This window comes from Sinocyclocheilus rhinocerous, unplaced genomic scaffold, assembly GCF_001515625.1.
Source record: "Sinocyclocheilus rhinocerous isolate Xijiao unplaced genomic scaffold, SAMN03320098_v1.1 scaffold1342, whole genome shotgun sequence".
Taxonomy (NCBI): domain Eukaryota; kingdom Metazoa; phylum Chordata; class Actinopteri; order Cypriniformes; family Cyprinidae; genus Sinocyclocheilus; species Sinocyclocheilus rhinocerous.
This window is the reverse complement of record NW_015640094.1, coordinates 534,387-553,737: the sequence shown is the minus strand read 5'-3', so window position 1 is coordinate 553,737 and position 19,351 is coordinate 534,387. Positions and strand designations below refer to the sequence as shown.

Genomic DNA, 19,351 nt, shown 5'->3' with positions numbered 1-19,351 from the left:
AACTATAAATTTTTCTTTTATGCCAAAAATCATTAGGATATTAAGTAGGGATGTAACGATTAACTGCAAGCCGGTTGAAAATCAATTTAAATGTGTGACGATTCAAATCGGTTGAGATGCTAAACAAATCGTGATTCAGTTAGGGGTAGGAGTTTATATGAATGTATGTCTGAGGGGAACTTACTGTCTTTCGATGGTATTTTTTCTTTTCCTCTTGCCTCTGTATAATGCATATCAGGGCTCCAGACTCATTCTTCCCACTGGTCGCTCTTTTGCAACTAACTTTCTCAACTGGTCGCACGGGCACATGATTTGGTCGCAATAATTTTTTTTTGCGCTACAACGTGGGATTATTCAATGCATGCTGATGAATTTTTATCATAGTTTATAGTTATATGGAAACGAAAGTTGTTCATTCAAACATTCAACCAGTTCTTTATCATCAGTAGTATTACTTGTGATTTGAATTTTGTGAATGGGAGTTTCTCTTTTGCTGTGTTAAGCCACGGGCTTCGAATGCTTTCACTTTCGAATTCGCGATCTTGTTGTCACTGTTTTGCTTACATACATCTACACACCTTTCATTTTTTAAGATTAAAACAAAAGATGATTCATTGTTAGGACACATTTAATTTATAATTTGTCTTAAATCTCATTTTGTTAAAAAAAAATCGTGAATCGAATCGTGAAATCAAAATCGTGAATCGAATCGAATCGTGAGTTGAGTGAATCGTTACATCCCTACAGATTTGTGAACAATATTTGAGAGAAATAGGCCTTTTGTGTACATAGAAAAAGTCTTAGATCTTTGAGTTCAGCTCATGAAAAATGGGGGCAAAAACAAAAGTGTTGCGTTTATAATTTTGTTCAGTGTATTAAGCAACGCAACTATCAACATTGATAAGAAGAAATGTTTTTGAGCACCAACTCAAGCATATTAGAATGACTTCTAATGTGATTTCATCACAGAAATAGTTTACTTTTTAAATAGAAAAACTTTATTTTATATTGTAATAATATTTCTGAATATTACAATTTTTACTGTATTTTTAACAAATAAATGTAGCCTTGGTGAGCATAAGAGACTTCTTTCGAAAACATTAAAAAATTCTTACTAACCCCTAAACGGTACGGTAATTTACATTGATCAAATAAATTTTTTAAGAGAGAAAATTAAATGATGTTTAATGTCTATTATTTACTATAAAAATGTCCATTTATTTAAAGATTTGATTTATTAGATATTTTTTATGCATAGTTTCACAAAACTGAAGTCAAACCATTCTATTTTTGCTTCAAATTTAGAAATTATACAATGTAATTTAGATTAAATTTAACTGCCCCAAATCTCACCTCCACCTCCCGCGCTGACTCCTCCCACTGCTGCGACTGAAGCATATCTTATTCCTTGCCCCGCCCCTGAATGTACACCATTGGCCAGGCTCACATGGGTGGGTGCGGCACTGGGCAAGGTAAGGACGCTGGAGGGCTGCTGGGAGGAGGGACTGTTGGGATTGGCAGTTGCAGGCAGAGTTGGAAGGATGTACTGCACCTGTGTTACGGGTTTCCCGCCACTAGGGGGCGTAATGGAGGCAGCAGGGAGGAACTGGTGATGAAGCAGGGGAAGAGTTACTGCACTGTTACTGGGGACTCCGTTGCATGGAGTAGGTTGGGGTGAGGTGATGAGCTGAACGGTGGGTTGGTTTGGGAAGGCTCCTCCCAGGACTAGGCCAGTTACTAAGCTTCCTTGGCCATTAGGTTTGGGAGAAGAGGAGGGAAAGTACCCACCTCCTCCTGCTCCGCCAGCACCGATCAGTAGCTTGGGCTTTCCGTCTGGAGGTAGGGTCCCAACAGCCACACCCCCATCAGCTGGCTTGCTGGCGATGGGGATAGGGGTGCTAGTGATGGGACGAACAACATTGGTCACCACGGTGGGGGCCATCCTGACAGCGCCTTGCAAAGGGTATCTCCCAGCATCGTGCGGCAAAGTGGCGTTTATACCAGTGACGGAGGCCGAATTAACATGGAACGGAACCTGCCATCCTCCACCTCCTCCTTTCCCTTCTTTGGGCCCCCCATTATCCAGTTCTGCACCACCCATGCCTCTCTTCTCCTTCTTCTCCAGGTTCTTTTCACCCCCGTCTTCGTTGTCTTTGTTGCCAGTTGTGCCAGTCGGAGAGAACGCCAAAGAGGAATGGACTGGTTGGAAGGTGCGCTGAAGAGAAAAAGATCATTTGTGGCATAAGATCACTATTTTACTCTGATTATCTGATCATTTCATTCACATTTATGCTGGATTTGATGTCAGCGTCAGTGTGTGCGTTTCATTACTGCACATAAAATTACAATTCAAATATGTGGAATGCAGAATAAAATTAAGTGAAAAACAGCTTCAGTTTTCTACACAAAGTTCATGTATGGCTTCAGACCACTTGGATTTTACATTGACATTACATTTATGCATTTGGCCAACACTTTTTTCCAAAGCAACTTTGCATTCAAACTATATATTTTTTAAGTTCATGCATTCCCTGGGATGCTTTTTTACTGTTTTAGCTCCAGAAAGGCTCAATGTGGATATAGCGCAAAAGTCATATGGACTACTTTTAATGTATTTTTGTTGTTTTTGGAGGAAAAAATGGTGTGTGTGTGTGTGTGTGTATATATATATACATACATACATACACATGGCATCATTTCATTTAATTTAACTTAATGTACTACAATAATTAAAACTAAAACAAAAATTAAAAACTGTAGACATAAACAAATAAAAATGATAAACACAACAAAATTACTAAAACTAAATAAAATTAAAATGGAATATATAAAATTAAAAACTAATTCAAAATACTGATAAAAGTTATAACAGTATCTCAATTATACTAAAATAACGACACAAGGGTGAGTAAATAATGACAGAACTTTCATTTTTGGGTGAACTATCCCTTTAAGGCCAACAATTTGTTTAGTGAACCATCTAAGAGACGGAACGCTTAGAGACATCTGCTGCCTTGTGGGTATATCCATTGGCGTGGAAAACCTCACGAGAAAGTCCTGAAGAAATAATAGTTACTTGCCAGACAACCAAACACACAGATGCAGAAATAATCTGGTTTTATAAATAATAACTAGATGAGAGCAAATATCATATCTGTTGTTATGGTAATGAGGCGCATCTAATTTAAAGCATATATTTCTTAAAAAAGAGAGATGGTCTTTTCATCAATTAAATATAAACATTAACTTTATTCTAGATGACATATGACAGCTGGATGTGGTTAGGAGGCGAATAACATTGACATTTTTAAAACATCAAGATTTTATAATTTGTGTAATGTGAAAGTGTGCTTTTGTCACTGTTTTTAATCACATTTCCAAAGGAATTTTGAGTTTGCATGTAGTATGGAATTCATTTAAAAATGACCTAAAACTGCATGCATAACAATTTAACAGGAGTGTAAAAAAAGTTCAAAATAGTCGAACAGATGCAATGTGGGACATATTGCTTGACATGTCATGCCAACTACCCATGTGATGTATTAAGTGTTACCTTGCTGTCAGCTTCATCTGCATGCTCGTTTTCGTCATCACTGTCTGTCACTCTCTCTTTACACTTCAGGTCAATGGAGCCGTCTGCAAACGAGTCTTCTGTGGGGGAAAATCACACGTTAGCTGTGAGACCAGGGCTTGCAAATCTCACACTCATGGGACTGAGAGCGTCGAACAGTGAGGAGATTTTGCCTTTCCAAAATGAATTAATGATGTTTGGATGGTGGTGGTGCATCAGAGAGCACAGAGCTCGTGGGAGACACAGACTCAAGAATCAGTCAGGACTGACTAATAATGAGAAAATGAGAATGGAACGCAAAACACTTGTAAAATCAAAACCGAATCGCTGAAAGATAATCATTTTCTGATGGTGGGTACGTTCCATGTATAACAGCATTATCTACAGATCAGGGGATTTTGGGGTCTTATGTTTTCCAAAATGCAGAATCCAGTCATAGAGATGGAATTTATTGCATAATGCGGAATGTCACAGAACTTGACTAAATCTGGATCAATAAATCAAAAGTAGGGCTGTACACAAATCCTGATATAAAATAGTGTCTGTGAATATTAAACCATGAAAAGCCTCTATTTAAATATGAAGTCTGCATGTTCTGCATGTCTGTGTAAATGAGTGATGCAGTTTCGTCTACAACACTACCATTTCACTCTGTTGTACGGCAATTTGTTTACCAAAAAATAAAAGGAACTGTTCAAATTTAATTTGATTACATTTTAAGATACATTAAATTGTTAAGGTTTTACATATTTATTTGATTAGCATGGTTCAATAATTACCACTGTACCACTTCAATAATAAATTTGTAAAACACAGAATCCAGAAAAATTAAAACAGGCAACACCGAATTTCAGAAAAAAAAACAAAACATTTTTTTATCTATTATTTACATTTTTAATAAATCATTAAATTATAAAAAGGTTATGAATTCAATTGATTAGCTATAATTTTTGATTATTAACATTTAATTAAACTATTAAAAATGGAATTTGGAAACAAAAAAAAATACATTTCATAGGTCTCTAATATTGTTCAATTTTGAATAAATTATTAAATTGTTAAAACTGTATGAATTCAATTGATTTGTTATCCTTCTTAAGCATTAAAATGTAATTAAACCATTAAAAATGGAATCCAGACAAAATAAAGTGGATTTCATAAGACCCTATGTTTTTTTCAATAGATCCAGACCTCTAGCATAAAAAGTGAAGCTTTCTCTTGGCAACACTTTATAATAACTTACATAAATAAACATTAATACAATAGTTAATGCTTGACAGATCATTACTTTTTCATTACTATTTTAAGGTGTCCTTGTTATACATATTACATGTACTTACTAGTATAATAACAATTAATTACGCATCATTACATGCAAGTAACCCTAAGCCAAACCCTAATCCTAACCCTAGCCATATAGTAAGTACATGGAGATAATTAATATTACTCAATACTTAAATGTATAATTACACTGTAACAAGGACACCGTAAAATAAAGTGTAACCCGTTTTTAAATTTCTGAAGGAACTATGAGTGGTGCATATGCAAAACTAGCCACAGTGACGCTAAGGAGTTCTGGATGGTTGCTAGGGCATTCAAGGCTGCTGCTATTTATCATATTGACAGAGATGTATCTATCTTATTTTTAATGTACGGCAATTTGTAACTTAAATGCGCAAGACCTTCCGTGTCATTTACTTCCAGTTATTTGTAGCAGTCCAAAACATCTGCTTGATATTGCAAACCTGTATTTCTTATCTTATTTTAATGTATTATAAACACACCGGTTTGTAGTGTAAATAGTTTTACCATTTGCTGCACTCCAGTTATTTACCTACAGCGGCTAATGAATCACATTCACAGAAAATAGCTCACTTTTGTGTTGCAAAATGAGGTGGATATGATGCACGTAATTTACCTATGACATCATCATCCCCCTCTTCGCAGATCACCATAGGCTCTTCATCACTGGTCACATCCTCACTCGGTCGTCGAGGGTGAGCAGGGGCACGGGGATGAAACAGTCTCGTGCTTTCCAGCACTCTCTCCTTCTCCCTCCTCTCCAGAATATGCACAGCGCTCTGGGAAAAGGCGCGAGGCCGTTGAAGCTGCCCTCCCACTGATCCTCCGTGAGCGTCAGACCGAGGTGAAGTCCAGCTGGGCCCTGCTCCTTTGTGGTCTGCCCCCTGAGATGTGGAATGGGCCTCTGGGGAAACAAAGAAGGTTAATTCAACATCAGTTGTGTTTCACACTACTATGCACTCATAGTTTCATAAGACCAACAAACGCCCACGCATATAAACAAACTCCCACACGGACCTGTGCTTTCAGACACACTGCGCTCTCGAGCTTCTTTGGCCCCTGGAGTTCCCCGGCCCTCAGACAGGGACTTCCTTCTGTCCTTGTTACACCATTTCCAATCAGGGTGAGCTCGGAAATGAGCCTCCTTCACCTAAAAGAGAGCAAAACCCTAGTGAAAAATAAATATACTAAAATGCATTTATAATACATTTATTTCATGCCAAGTATACTACAAATACATTTAGATATTTATGTACTTAATTAAAATACCCTGCAATTATACTTTAGGTATACTAAACTGGTATACTTAAAGTCTGCTAAACTGGAACAACTAATTTTGTACTTAATGCACTTTAATTGTGCGGAAGTAGTGCTTAAGTCCAACTAAGGATATACTGAAGAATATTGGATTGTGCAAAATTGGAACTATTGCAAATATACTTTAGGTACACCTTAAATATCTTGCATTTAAAGACCAATATTATTCAAAGATCATACAATCCTCATCAATAGTGACATTAAAACATATTTTAGGCTTAATATTAATAAGTGTGCATTGTGCACAAATAGTACTCCAAATAAAGTTGAATTATTTTTATATCAGTAAGTCTCGAGCGATTTGTCAGTAAATATGTTAATAGATTTGAAGTATAATTAGTATGAAATAAATGTATTTTAAGTATATTACTTTTTTTACTAGGGGAGTTACTGATAAGTTACTAATAAAGTAACAGGCTTAATCAATAACAACAGTGCAACTCTTGGATCATGCACATATTCCGATTTCTAATATTTTTACACGAAAGTAATGTAAATGCATATTTTTTTAAATCTGTGATCATTTTATTAAATAAATTTGATGAATGATTAATTTCGATAACACTACATTACCGTTTAAATGTTTGTGGTCAGATTAAAAAAATGTATTCATTACGCATTAAATTTATCCAAAATGATAGTAATAGTAATTTATATTGTTAGATATCTGTTTTTTAAAAAATGCTGTTCTTTTGAACATTTTATTCATCAAAAAAGCTGAATAAAAATGTATTATTGTTGACACAAAAATATTAAACAGCACAACTGTTTTTAACATTGTTGATGATAATAATAATAATAAGAAGAAGAAGAAATGTTTGTTAAGCACCAAATCAGTATATTAGAATGATTTCTGAAGAATCATGTGACTCTGAAGACTGAAGTAATGATGCTGAAAATGCAGCTTTGCATCAAAGGAATAAACTACATTTTAATTGTAATATTTCACAATATTACTGTTTTAGTGTATTTTTGATCAAACAAAGGAGCCTTGATTAGCATGAGAGAAAAAAAACATTAAAACAATTTGAATGATACTAGTGCATACTGGCATTAAATTGGCCATCAACCATCCTGCTTTCCAGATATTTGCATCTACAGTACATACTGTATATCGACCACTGTAAAACTGATATCAGTCTATCACTAATTCAGATGCAAAACCACGTTTTAACTCCACGTTATGTCTTAGGAAAGACAACATATTGGCATGACATCTTTCTCTTATGCAGTATTTGATAATATTTCACAAAAATGACTGTACCTGGAAGGCAAGATCATGGTACTTCTGCTTCTCTTTGGGTCCCAGCGCGTACCACCACTCACCCAGTATTTTACTGACAGTACGGTTATCCTGGTTGGGGTGCCGCTGGTGAACCAGCGCACGGTGCCGCTTACTAAAGATCATAAATGCATTCATTGGCCGTCTGATGTGGTCCTTTTCCCTCTTTGTGGTTTGAGAGAGAAGAGAGAGAGATTGGAGAAATAATGAGTGTACATTTGTATAACACTTTCAACAGAAGATAAAAAGGGAAATGAATGATGGCAATGCTTTACGACTGTAGCTTGAAACCCTTGACAAGTTTCTGGGTAATTTTTCAGCACTCACTAAAAGTGAGATGGCGGGGCTGTCTGGTGATACTCAAAGGAAACCAGGCAACTGAAAAAAAAGAACATGAATAGCAGACCGAAACTTACCTTCTTGTCACCTTCTTTTGGGAGTGCACTGAGAGATTGTGTGCGCCTTTTCACTGGGCTGGTGGATGGAGCAGTGTCTTGAGCTGGGAAAAAACTTAAAAAAAACATTAAAAAAACAAGGGAAGAGAGAAATGCATCAAAAACAGTAAGCAAAATGTAAAAAAAATATATTTATTGTGATTTTTTTTTTAAATAAAAATATTTTTCCCATAATATGTGTATATTACATGTCCTTACAAAGCCTTTTTTTTTTTTTTTATATTGTAATGTAAATGTTTGCTGTCATTGTCAAGAGGTGAGATGCAACAGATATTTACAGGTCGTCAGCATCACTCTCGGTCTCACTGTCACCTCCTCTCTCCACGGGTGGGTCTTCAGCAATAGGAGGGGGGCAAGACGGGGAACCTCTCTCTGGGGCTGGATGGTCAGTAGGTCCCTCAGTCACAAGGGCAACTCCACAGCGAGGTTCTGCACGTTTATTCAGTTTCAAAACATCAACAGAAAACATATATTCTGAATGTGATTTTGTGTATATTCTATGCAGTATCATACAAGAAAATGTTGCAATGTCAAATTATAGTGTTTAGATGTTACCTTTGCTCTGATTTACAAGTGTTTGGCCATCTGAAGGCTGCATGGACATTTTTGTCTGGCTGGTCTCCAGAAAAGGAACCAACGAATGCCACGCGAACACTGGCACAGAGCGGGGCTCCACGTTGGTCCAAACTAAATGCAGAAACAGACAAACCTACTATATATTCACACGACTCTTTCGGAAAACCTACAGCCTCTCTATTCACTTAAGAGGGAACTGGTGAAAAGGCACCTTTCTGTTTTAGATTGAACCTGAATGAAAGCCATTCATGTACATATGTCTGTGTATCAGTGATTGGTGAAACAAAGAAAGTGTGTAACTGTCCTGTGCATCTGTCATTCCAGGGATCTGTGTATCTCAGATTAAGTACTCATGAGAATCAGGGTGGTCCAATCACCCTCTAGCCGTGCATGTCTGGGCAAGTTCCCGTGTATCATTTCAGACATGCTGCAACTGTCTTTAGAAACACTGACCCTGAAAGCACAGTGCATTCTTCACTTCACACACCCAAACACACCTGCTGCTGACCAGCATACCAAAGTCACTCTGAGCCCCCCTTATTTTTACAGTTTGTCAGCAGTTTCTTTGTTGGTGTCCTCCAACTTACAAAACATATTCTGCCCTGCACAAACTAATCCAGAAAAAAAAAAAATTTTTTATCTTTCGTAAAAATAAACTATACACAAACTGTGCAATAAATTAATTTGGATAAATGTGAATAGAACTGCCTAGATAATTAGGAAGAATTTGATACTACATTTTTAAAAGAACATTGAAATTGACTTTGTTACTTTGGGAAATCTAAGCATAGTGTGTGACATTTTGAGATTTACTCTGAAACTCTAGAGACACGTGAGAATCTTTTACAGGGATAATCATTAATTTAATGCATCCTTGATGAATGAAAGTATTAATTTCTTTTAAAAAATTCTTTTGAATCGTAGTTTACAAATAATATAAAGTTAGCACATTCACATTCCTAAATTATTTTACATACTTTAAACTGTTGGTGGCTATGGTGATCAATAATTTACAAACGTTAGTGTTCTTATTGGTTTTATTTGTCTTTAAGGTTTCTTACCAGTGCCAGGCCGTCCCATGATGATGTCTTTGCGAGGAGCAGGGTGAGGGGACTCGGCTGGCAGGATGAGGGGCAACAGAGCAGTGGGTGAAGGATGGCAAGCCACAGGCTGTGGGAGAGCACCACCTGACTTCCTCTCTTGCTCTTTACCTCCTGAGCCAGATAGTGCAAGGGCAGGTCCAGTGGTTGCATTAGAGGTGGACACATTCAAAGCGGCAGAGTTTGAATGTGCGGGATGTCCAGGAGCCACAGGCGTCAATGACTGAGAGGAAGTCACCAGGACTAAGGTGGGAGCGGGATTGCGAAGGAGAACGGCTCCATTGGTGGCAGCGCCATTTATGGGCACAGGGGCCTGGAGGCCCACGGCATGGTGAGGGGGCTGACTGTGCTCCCTAGAGCGTGAGCTTGCTCTACGGCTCAGGGGACCATCGCTGAAAAATTCGGGGTTACGAACAATGACAGGCGAATCGCGTAGGGGAACGATACGACGTGAGCTGGGATCCTGTGGCAGTGGTGAGGGTGGTGTGGGAGAAACCAGCATAGGGGGTGGAGTGGAAGCGGCAGAGGATGAGGGTCGGCTTGTGACGCTCCTCTGCCGAGGAAATGAGAGAGATGAGGGGGTGGTAGGCTGGCTTTGGGGGGATAGAACCCTGAATGCTGCCGTGTTGAGGCTGAGGCCAGGGTCATTGAATTGGGGATCAGATTTCGCATAGTCTGATGCACTAGGCAGCGGGGGTGGAGGGACATCCAGCTTACGTTTACTGGGACTCATGGGTACAGTGAACGTCAAGTTGGTCTGAAAAGTGGGGATGATGCCAGAGATGTGGCGCTCACGTTCTGCGCTGGGAGTGCCAGGGATTTTCGTGCCACTGAGGTGGCGAGGGCGGCGAGGGGTCAGTGGTGCTGTGATGGGGCTGAAATTAGCTGGGCGGAAGCCAAATAGCGTGGGCGAGGGGGACGGCGCAGGTGAGAACGGTGACTGATTGGATACAGGTGAGAATGAGGGCGTGCACGAGCGTGAGCTGCCAAGTGAGACCAGCATATTTGCAGCCTCACACTCGTCAAAGTCAAAGCGTGACATGTCACGTGGCAGTTCTTGTGGTATAAGAGAAGTCATCACCAGACGTGGTCGAGAGTCCCCACCACGGCTGCTGGCTTCACTGCTGTCTCTTGAGTTGTCGTCCCAGTCATATTCGCTGCTGGTGCGCCCACCTAAACGAAGGTCAGGTGTGAGAGTGCCAGTGCTACTGGCGCCACTCCTGTCTCGGCCAACCCCGCCTCCAGCTTCCATCTCTTTGGTGCGCATGGAGAGATGCCGAGAGCAGTAGCCACGCCTCTGCGACTCCTTCGAGCAGCCTTCACGTGAGCACAGTCTGCGCCACTGCTTTCCGTTGAACTTCTTACGGATGCCTGTAGGGGTGCACACCACATCGCCCTTCTTGAACTTCTGTTGAGCGGCCGTGAGGGGTGTGCGGGAACGTGACGAAGAGGACGAGGATCCAGAGCCACCCCCTGATGCACCATGCGAGTTGGAGCTGGGGGTCTTGTCCAGGGAGCCTCGAGAAGAGCTTGGGGGCAAGGGAGGAAGCTGGGACGTGGAGGAGATGACTGCCGCACCTGTGGCTGAATCCAGGCCCAGGAGCATAGGGGGGTGATTTGGGTGAGGAGCAAGGGGCAGGTGGGGTGCAATCGGGGTGCTGAGCCCTCTCACCACAGAAAGGTGAGGGCTGAGGTAGTTTGGTTTAGAAAGAATGGGCCGATGCTGAGAAGGAGCCCCCAGAGCTTTGCTTCCCAAGGCAGTGATGCCACCATCCCTTAGCTGGCTAAGACAGCTGACTTCCAAGTCCACCCCATCTGGGGTGGATGAATGAAGAGGATGATGCTTTTGCCTCTCCCTCTCCCTTTCTCGTTCTCGTTCCCTTTCTCTCTCTAAGTGCCTATGCAAGTCTCTTTCCTGATCCTTCTCTCTGTGATTTTCCCAGTCTCTGTTTGGGGCCACACTGAATACAGATGTGATGGCAGTGTTAACGACAGAAGACGAAGAATGGGGTGAGGGGTAAGGTTGCAGCAAACTCTGAACAAACCCAGCCTTCCCCTAATCTGGGACCCTGTCGGGCCAGAACTCTCTGATTTTTGAGACCTTTGGCGAGGACGCCGGCTAGACCAGATGACAGGCTCTCCTGCATGGATGTCAAAGTGCTATGTGCTTGTGGCTTTTGGGAGTTGAAGTGAGAATCACGTCTTGAAGCTGTCACGTCTAGGTCAGCCGAGTGTTCGCTGGCTGTGTCGGTTGAGGAGCAACGCTGTGGGCTGGATGCGCTCGGCCTGTCCCTCTCTCCGCACTCACCTGCAGTTCTACCTGTAGGCCCAGTTACATTGTTGTGTCCATACCCAGTGATGCTGTCCTCAGCCAGCTGGCTTTGACCGTGTAGGTCCGTGTGCGCAGCAGAGGCAGCTGGGCCCTGACTAGCACCACTTCCATTATGAGAGCTGCTGCTGCTCTGTGGGGGTGTGCTGGGAGTGCTGGCGTTGCCATGGTTTCCAGCACAGTGCTCCGAGGTGTACTTCTTCTTAGGCACACGGGCCTTAAAAGTGGCCGTCTTGCGACTAGAAGTGTTGGGGCTGTTGCTGGCGCTGATCGTGCTACTGTTGCTGTCACTCTGTGTTCCGCCAGACTTAGAGCTTCCGGGGCATTCCTCTGTCTTCCCGAAATCCACTGCTATACTGAGGACCCCCTCCTTTTCCAGAGACCCGCTTCTTCTCAGTGGCCCTTCCTGTGATGAGTCAGAATTTGAGGAGATATGTCTCTTGGGAGAGGTAGGTGAAATTTGGGGTTTTTCCTCTGTTTCTCTCTTCTCTTCCTGTGGGCTACTGTCCGCTGTCCTCCTCTTAACTCCCTTGGCGCGAGTGGATGGGGGCGACCGCCTTTCTTGCTTTTTAATGGGCTTCATCTTGTCTTGCTCTAAGAGAGTGTCTAATCCTCCTGATTTCCTGCGAGTCCCAGCCTATCAATATCTTCCACTCTGTTTCCCTCTTGCATCCCGCCCCTTCTCTTTTTCTTCTGTTCTTGTCCAAGCCTCTTCCTGTTTGCGCTGTCCTTTCCTTCTTAAATTAGAGCCTGCAATGAAACACAGCACATGAGATGGATCAGTTTGTAATACAGCACTACAATTCTCATATAGAGAATTGGGAGTATAGAAAACAGAATATACAACCAAAAACAAGTTAGTGCACAAAATAAAGTTTTAAGTTTAGTGCCTAATCTCATCAAAACATCTTCATAAGTGTGAATTTATATAACGTAGCCTTAAAAAGTGGATATAACACAACTTAATACAAGAAAACTTGACAACGATAGAACACAAAGAAAAATGCTTGCCCAGACAAGTCACACACTCACTTTGGTTTTTTGGCTGGATCAGAGGAGGCGGGGGAATTCCTTGTTCAGTGGTATTTCTGTGACTCTAAGGCTCTCTCTCGCTCGCTCTTTCAAATGACCTTTTTGCATTCGTTACAGAGGCAATCCACCCCTACAGTCCTCACTTCCTGTCACAGCACTACAACATCTCAATGTACAATACCACCATCCTTACACATTACTACTTACGCATTCTTTCTTCCTACCAAAACACCCTTTTCTTCACCATCCAGACTTCTGTTTAAAGCCCATTTAAAACCCACAGATATGTTATCAACATTAATGTTTGCATAAATATATTTAGACACTTGGATACACTTTCTACAACCCAGTTTAAATACACCCTACAGATTACAAATAATTCATTATAGTCAAATGACAAATAATTTAAGCTTTGAATATCTCCAAAAACTGCATGCAGGGTTTATGACTATAAAATATGACTGACTGGTTTTTATTAAATTACGGATGTGCATCTAATATATACTATGATTAAAGGTCAGAACATGAATGACCTCTTTTGATAAGCCAATGCATGCTGGAATTGATGAAGATGGAACAGATCGTTTTAGGTCCGCAATGCAAAACTGTCCATTCTTGTGAGCAGAAACCACAGTAACCACACTGCCATTTGCACTGTAAGACAAGTTTGCAGGCAATATGCAAATCTAAGATATGCTGTATATAACCTTCAGTAAGAAAATTCCATCATAAAATAGTTTACTAAGACCTGCCATGACTTTTATTGCTTGGTCATGTAGGTGAGTAAAATTTTTGGGTCAATAAACTATTCCAGTGCATATAAGATAACACAAAGTGTAAATAATGAAAGGTTCTATTTAAAAGGGCACTCAGTTTTATACCAATAGTACCACCGGTTCGGATTTTATACTGACATCACTTTTTTTTACTCATTGCGTCCTTATTCTGTATGGACTTGCAGATTGCCTGCTCATACATACCATCACTATGGTTATATTTGTGCTTTTTTTTTTTTAATGCCATGTTTATACAATAAAGATATTCAATATTTTATCAAATAATTTATTTTATAAAATAATTTTTATGTTTTATAATTATATAATAAGTAGTAGTAACTGTCAACTCTGCATGACACATTGTGTCATGTGATGTCAACATGGCAACGCCCATAAGGTGGCGACCCGCTTCATATAGGAAATGTATATAACTTTAATGATTTTGTAACTCAAACCATAGAGCATGACACCAGCAACATCAAGGTTATGGGTTTGATTCCCAGGGAATGAATTAACTGGTCAAATGTATACCTTGAATGCTATATGAGTCACTTTGGACAAAACGTCTGCCAAACACATAAATTAAGGAAATTAAAAAAAAAACACTGTGTAAAACTTTATGAACTGGCAAAAAAAATTACGTTTATATGCAATGCACTAAATAGCTATTTAACTTTCTAGGCCTGCCCACTGCACTCACTGACCCTTCAAGTAATTATAACAACTCAATCTTATAATGACTCGCCAAATGCACAATAATAAATGTTCCCATGCAACAGCAAGACTCCAAATAAACACAAATGTCCTGAAACAAAGTAAAAGCCCTGTTTCCCATCAACAATGGTGCTGCTGTCGTCGACTTGCGAAAGTTTTGCTGAGTAGTACACCGCCGTATCTGTGTCAAGCGCTTTTATTGGTCGTAGTGCCCTACTCTACGCTTACAACCACCTACGACACAGTCGAGTGGTGTAGGCCTCCTCCATAACACAAGGCCGCAGAGCAGTTTCCCGTCTCCCTAAGGCTCCTGAATCGAGGGCGACGGTACCCATATTATTAAATATGGGAAAAAACAAACAATCCTTTTCAAATATATGCGCCTTATAGGGTATAAATATGAAAACATCCGAATTAAATTTACTGAATGCAACAGAAAACATATTATTATAATATAGTCAAGTTTAAGGAACAAAATAATCGCGTTATCTTTACGTAAAAAAAAACTATGGATATAAGCAGTGACAGTTCCTGAAGGTAAAGGAATACACGAAAGCAGTTTGTTGACGCTGTAGCTGTTGTGTCACACAAATATTTTCAGGAAAAAAAGTTTTTAGGCTAACTGTGCACCTCCACCCCTCCCTTTCAATGTGTGTGTGTATGTTAAAAGCTTACTCCGCCATTTTATACAATCCACTAAGAAAAATTAAACAACTGACGGCGAAACATTGTAGATGGATCCGCGACGTAAAGGCAAAACACAGCATTAAATATATAGGCAGATCACTGCAGTACTGCAGATGAAAGGTTTCAACTCACCCCGTGAACATTTACAGTGCCGTCGAAATGGTGTCGATGCGAAAACCAAGCCTATAAAACCACGGAATCCCCGAGAATGCTTTTGCAAAGAGTGTTTTTCTTCCGCAAATGAGAAAAAGTCCTGCCGTTGAGGTTCCAGGGTACTCTACGGTCGCAAAATGGTGAATGAAGCTCTAAGCCTTGACAAACAGCGCCCTCAGCCAATCAGCGTTCACAAAAGGGTACAGTAACCTATCAGTATTCGGGTAGCGGTGAATGAGGGCGGAGTCATCTGTCAAAGTCCCTTTGATCGACAGGTCGCTCGGACCAATCGCGCTATGGGAAAACAAGAAACAGCTGGTCGATCCTGAAACTGCATCAGCCAATGGGATTCAAAGGGAGGGTCAGCCGAAGGGAGTAGGTTGGCAAAATTGATAATATTAACAATTTGCGATGTCTAAATACTTTTGTAGTCAATCTGAGCAAAGCGTTATTGCCGATGTGAAATAAAAGAGAAAATATAAATGAATAAAACAAAAAATAGCGAGCCAGTAATGTTAACAAAATAAATAAATAAACTTTCAGCAGGACATTTATGAATTGTAAGACTGCAAAAAGCCTAGTTGTTGGTTAGATGAAAGTATACATCTTTTAAAAAATATGTAAAAAGCACATAATATATCTGTACATACAACTGTCTATTGTTATATACCTGTACATACAATTGACGATTTGTATATTTTTTTATTCCTTATTTACTTGTTCTATTTTTTATTTATTTTTATTTTCTGTGTTTTTTGTTCTGTCACTGTCATTCTGTTACACTGTGGAAGCTTCTGTCACGAAAACAAATTCCTCGTATGTGTAAACATACCTGGCAATAAAGCTCATTCTGATTCTGATTCTGAAAAGTCATAAATTGTTTAAAAGCCTTGAGAAGATGCAAAAAAAAAAGTATTTTATTGTGTTTTTATGCAAATAGCACAAACGTACACTTGCAAATGAGTTTCCTTCCCGTTTACTATTTACGTTAACATCAGCCCTGTTGGAAAATCCCACTAAAACTGGTAGCTGTGCGCTTTTCAAACAGGGATGACATTAACTTCAATAATAAACAGGAAGGAAACTCACTTCCAGGTCTGAGTACGTTTCATTCTCTTTTAGCGTTCAGAAAAATAACACGCAAAATTAAACCAGACACATCAACTTCAACGACTCCTCTTTCATTTTACACATTCTATACCTTCACGAATCCAGCCAATCGCGGAGCTCGTTCAGACTACTTATGACGTCAGCGGCCGTCTTGAGCCCGCCTTCCTACGGTAGCGTCATCAAATCGACCTGTGATTGGTCAAGCTGCAGGGGTCTCCAGACCAATGACCAAGCCATGTGATGAGCTCATTATGCCTGTTGCCATCACTGCAACCAAACAGGAAGGCTTTGAGAGTAAATTAGTCTAAATGAGGAATTAAAATGCACTGCCACAGAGTGTAGCAGATACAGGTTTCTGCATTGCAAATTCAGTTTTAATGTGATTTTATCATCGTGGGTGGCCTCCTTTGAGCCATGTTTGAATAAATGTGTGGTTTCAACGAATGCAAATGGTTGTGTGTGGAACTGCATACTATGGAGATGATCAGTTTATGCATCAGGGCTCAGCTGGACCGTCACGCACTCTGCATGCAATTATGACATGCAATGGAAAATTGCATAACGCGCGCATACACAAACACACACTTAAGCACTCAGTCATCCACACAGAGACAATAATCTCTTAGTACACGCCACACCCTGTTCTGTTGTTCTGTTAAAGCTCCCCAGAAGTCCTGGCAGTCCTTGACGTTCAATACAGATACGTGAGCACTTGTGTGTCTTGTGTAAGGTTAACATTTAACTACGAGAAGAAAAAGTTATGTCAGTGCTCAAAGGCCAGTGTCGGCCTGACCTATAAAACAAAGTGAAAACGAAAGAGAAAGGCAGGCCAAAATGTAGCTTATTCAGTCATAATGAGACTTTCAGGTTGACTCGATACACACTTTGATGGGATATTATGAAGTACAAAGAAAAGGTATGAGGCCTTCAGAATGAAAAGGCCAATTTGAGTTTTTGACTCAAACAACGAGGAAACAAACATCCGCTCTGGTCGGACTTATACACAAACACTCAAAGATGTTTACAAGAAGCACAGAGTCTGCGAATGTAAAAGTCTTGAGAGGACATAGTGAAGAAAGATACAATTTTTAAACATTAATATCATGAAATTAGAAAATTCACATATAAACACACCCTACAGTCTAAAAAACGCTGGGTTAAATATAACCCAGCGCTGGGTTAAAAAGGGACAAACCCAGCTGTTGGGTTGTTTTGACCCAACGGTTGGGTTAAAAACAACCCAATAGCTGGGTTTGTCCCTTTTTAACCCAGCATTTTTTAGAGTGTACAGTAAACTTTCTTGAGCACCAAAACAATACTTTTCAAATGAAAATCATGTGTTCCCTGCAATTATGTATGTATATATTTTTTCATACACAAAATTAATTATTATAATAAAATTAATTAAACTACTTTTATTTAAAATGAATAATTCATTTAAAAATATTTACTTATTTTTTTATGTATGCTTCATTTAGGCTGTATAGTAATCTGCAATACAACTGCATTATCTCCTTTGTATTTTCTGTTTCTTTTATTTGGATACATTTAAAGAAAGTCAAAAGCCTGTCAGTGTCAATCAATCAAGTCAGATGGCACAGATGCGCACTGTCTCTTCAAAACACCCAAACAATCGCAATCAGAGACAAATTAGGCCTCCTTGTTTCAACCAACCACTGGTTCATAGTGCCTGATTTAACCTTTGACCTACCCTTACCAGGTCAACGAGCCCTCACAGCAAGCATCCAGGTTTCACTGTCAATCAAGCAGTGTGTGTCCTCGACTGCTCCACCCCCTACTCTGTTGTAAAACATTTTATTATTTCAGGGTGAAGAAAGAAATCAGACTTCTATAGTGTAAAGTGATGAAAAACCTAATCAGAATATGCAATTATGAGACAGACTAAATCCAGAAGAACTGTGGCAACGTCTCCAAGATGCTTCAAGAAACCTACCTGCAAAGCTACTTGAAAAACTATGCGCAAGTGCACCGAGGGCAAAAGCTGCTTTAAACGCAAAGGATGGTCACAACAAATGTTAATTTAATTTAGTTAATAGAAGTTAATTGATAAAGAAGATTTTTAAACGCAAAGGATGGTCATGCCAAATGTTGATTTAATTTAGTTAATAGAAGTTAATTGATAAAGAAGATTTATTTATGACATTATTTTTGAAAGCATCCTCATTTTACAGTATTTTTACACAAGAGCCTAAAACTTTACTGTAGCTTAGGTGTCTTGAACCACAGTTCTTCTGGATTGAGTCTGTCTCAGTTTGTTGTGTTTCTTCATGTCGTTCCAGACAGACTGGATGATGATCAGATCAGATCTCTGTGTGGAGCGCTGGCTGCTGTCAGACTCCTTGTGCAAACAAAAATCTGACTGAATTATTACAATTAATGGCAAAATAAACATTTGGAAATGTAAACTGATATTTCTTACTGACACACTACAGCGAAAGATAGAAATAACTGACTTAAAACCATCTTTTTTAGCCGGTGAAAATACTAGTGTTCTAATCATTTTGGCCACCACTGTATTTCATCATATTCAAACGGACACTATTAACTTTAAGGCTAAGACTTTGGAATTTCTTTCACATCTTGTTGACTGTAATTTGTTTTAAAACAAACATGTTGACATTTAAAGTTTAAATTTCAATTCTGATTTAAATTGTTATTTTAAAAACCCTTTGGAGTAAACCCATGGCAAATTAGCTTTCTGGGTTGGCCTACATATTGACATCACGACTGAACTGGTCTGAAAGATAAGGAGCTACATTTTTACTCAGGGAAGATATGAACATTAGCTTAAAGGGTTAGTTCACCCAAAAATGAAAATTCTGTCATTAATTACTCAGTGGCGGCTCGTCGGGGATAGTGGTTTTTGGATATTTTAATAAAAAAAATCTTACATATTGTGTCTTTAAGGGTGAACTGTTTCTGCACC

The 19,351-nt window shown here is 39.6% G+C and overlaps 2 protein-coding genes across 2 annotated transcripts in view; both read right to left on the bottom strand.

Moving 5' to 3' along the window:
- The window catches only part of LOC107752539 (protein capicua homolog), a gene marked incomplete at its 5' end in the record, with an annotated part of 24,159 nt that extends 12,515 nt beyond the window's left edge, over positions 1 to 11,644 (bottom strand). The window contains 9 exons of the mRNA XM_016568538.1: positions 1,354 to 2,215; positions 3,554 to 3,651; positions 5,490 to 5,777; positions 5,891 to 6,023; positions 7,455 to 7,637; positions 7,889 to 7,982; positions 8,206 to 8,356; positions 8,483 to 8,614; positions 9,565 to 11,644. Of these exons, the coding sequence (XP_016424024.1) occupies positions 1,354 to 2,215; positions 3,554 to 3,651; positions 5,490 to 5,777; positions 5,891 to 6,023; positions 7,455 to 7,637; positions 7,889 to 7,982; positions 8,206 to 8,356; positions 8,483 to 8,614; positions 9,565 to 11,644 (4,021 nt within the window). The remainder of the gene's footprint in view (positions 1 to 1,353; positions 2,216 to 3,553; positions 3,652 to 5,489; positions 5,778 to 5,890; positions 6,024 to 7,454; positions 7,638 to 7,888; positions 7,983 to 8,205; positions 8,357 to 8,482; positions 8,615 to 9,564) is intronic.
- A 7-nt stretch (positions 11,645 to 11,651) lies between these two features.
- On the bottom strand, positions 11,652 to 14,010 carry LOC107752538 (putative protein TPRXL; the record flags this gene model as incomplete). The annotated part of the gene is made up of 2 exons (XM_016568536.1): positions 12,965 to 14,010; positions 11,652 to 12,682 (listed from the first exon to the last, which is right to left on the bottom strand). A coding segment is annotated over exon 2 (864 nt), but the record flags the coding sequence as incomplete, so codon positions are not given.
- Positions 14,011 to 19,351: the final 5,341 nt, after the last annotated feature.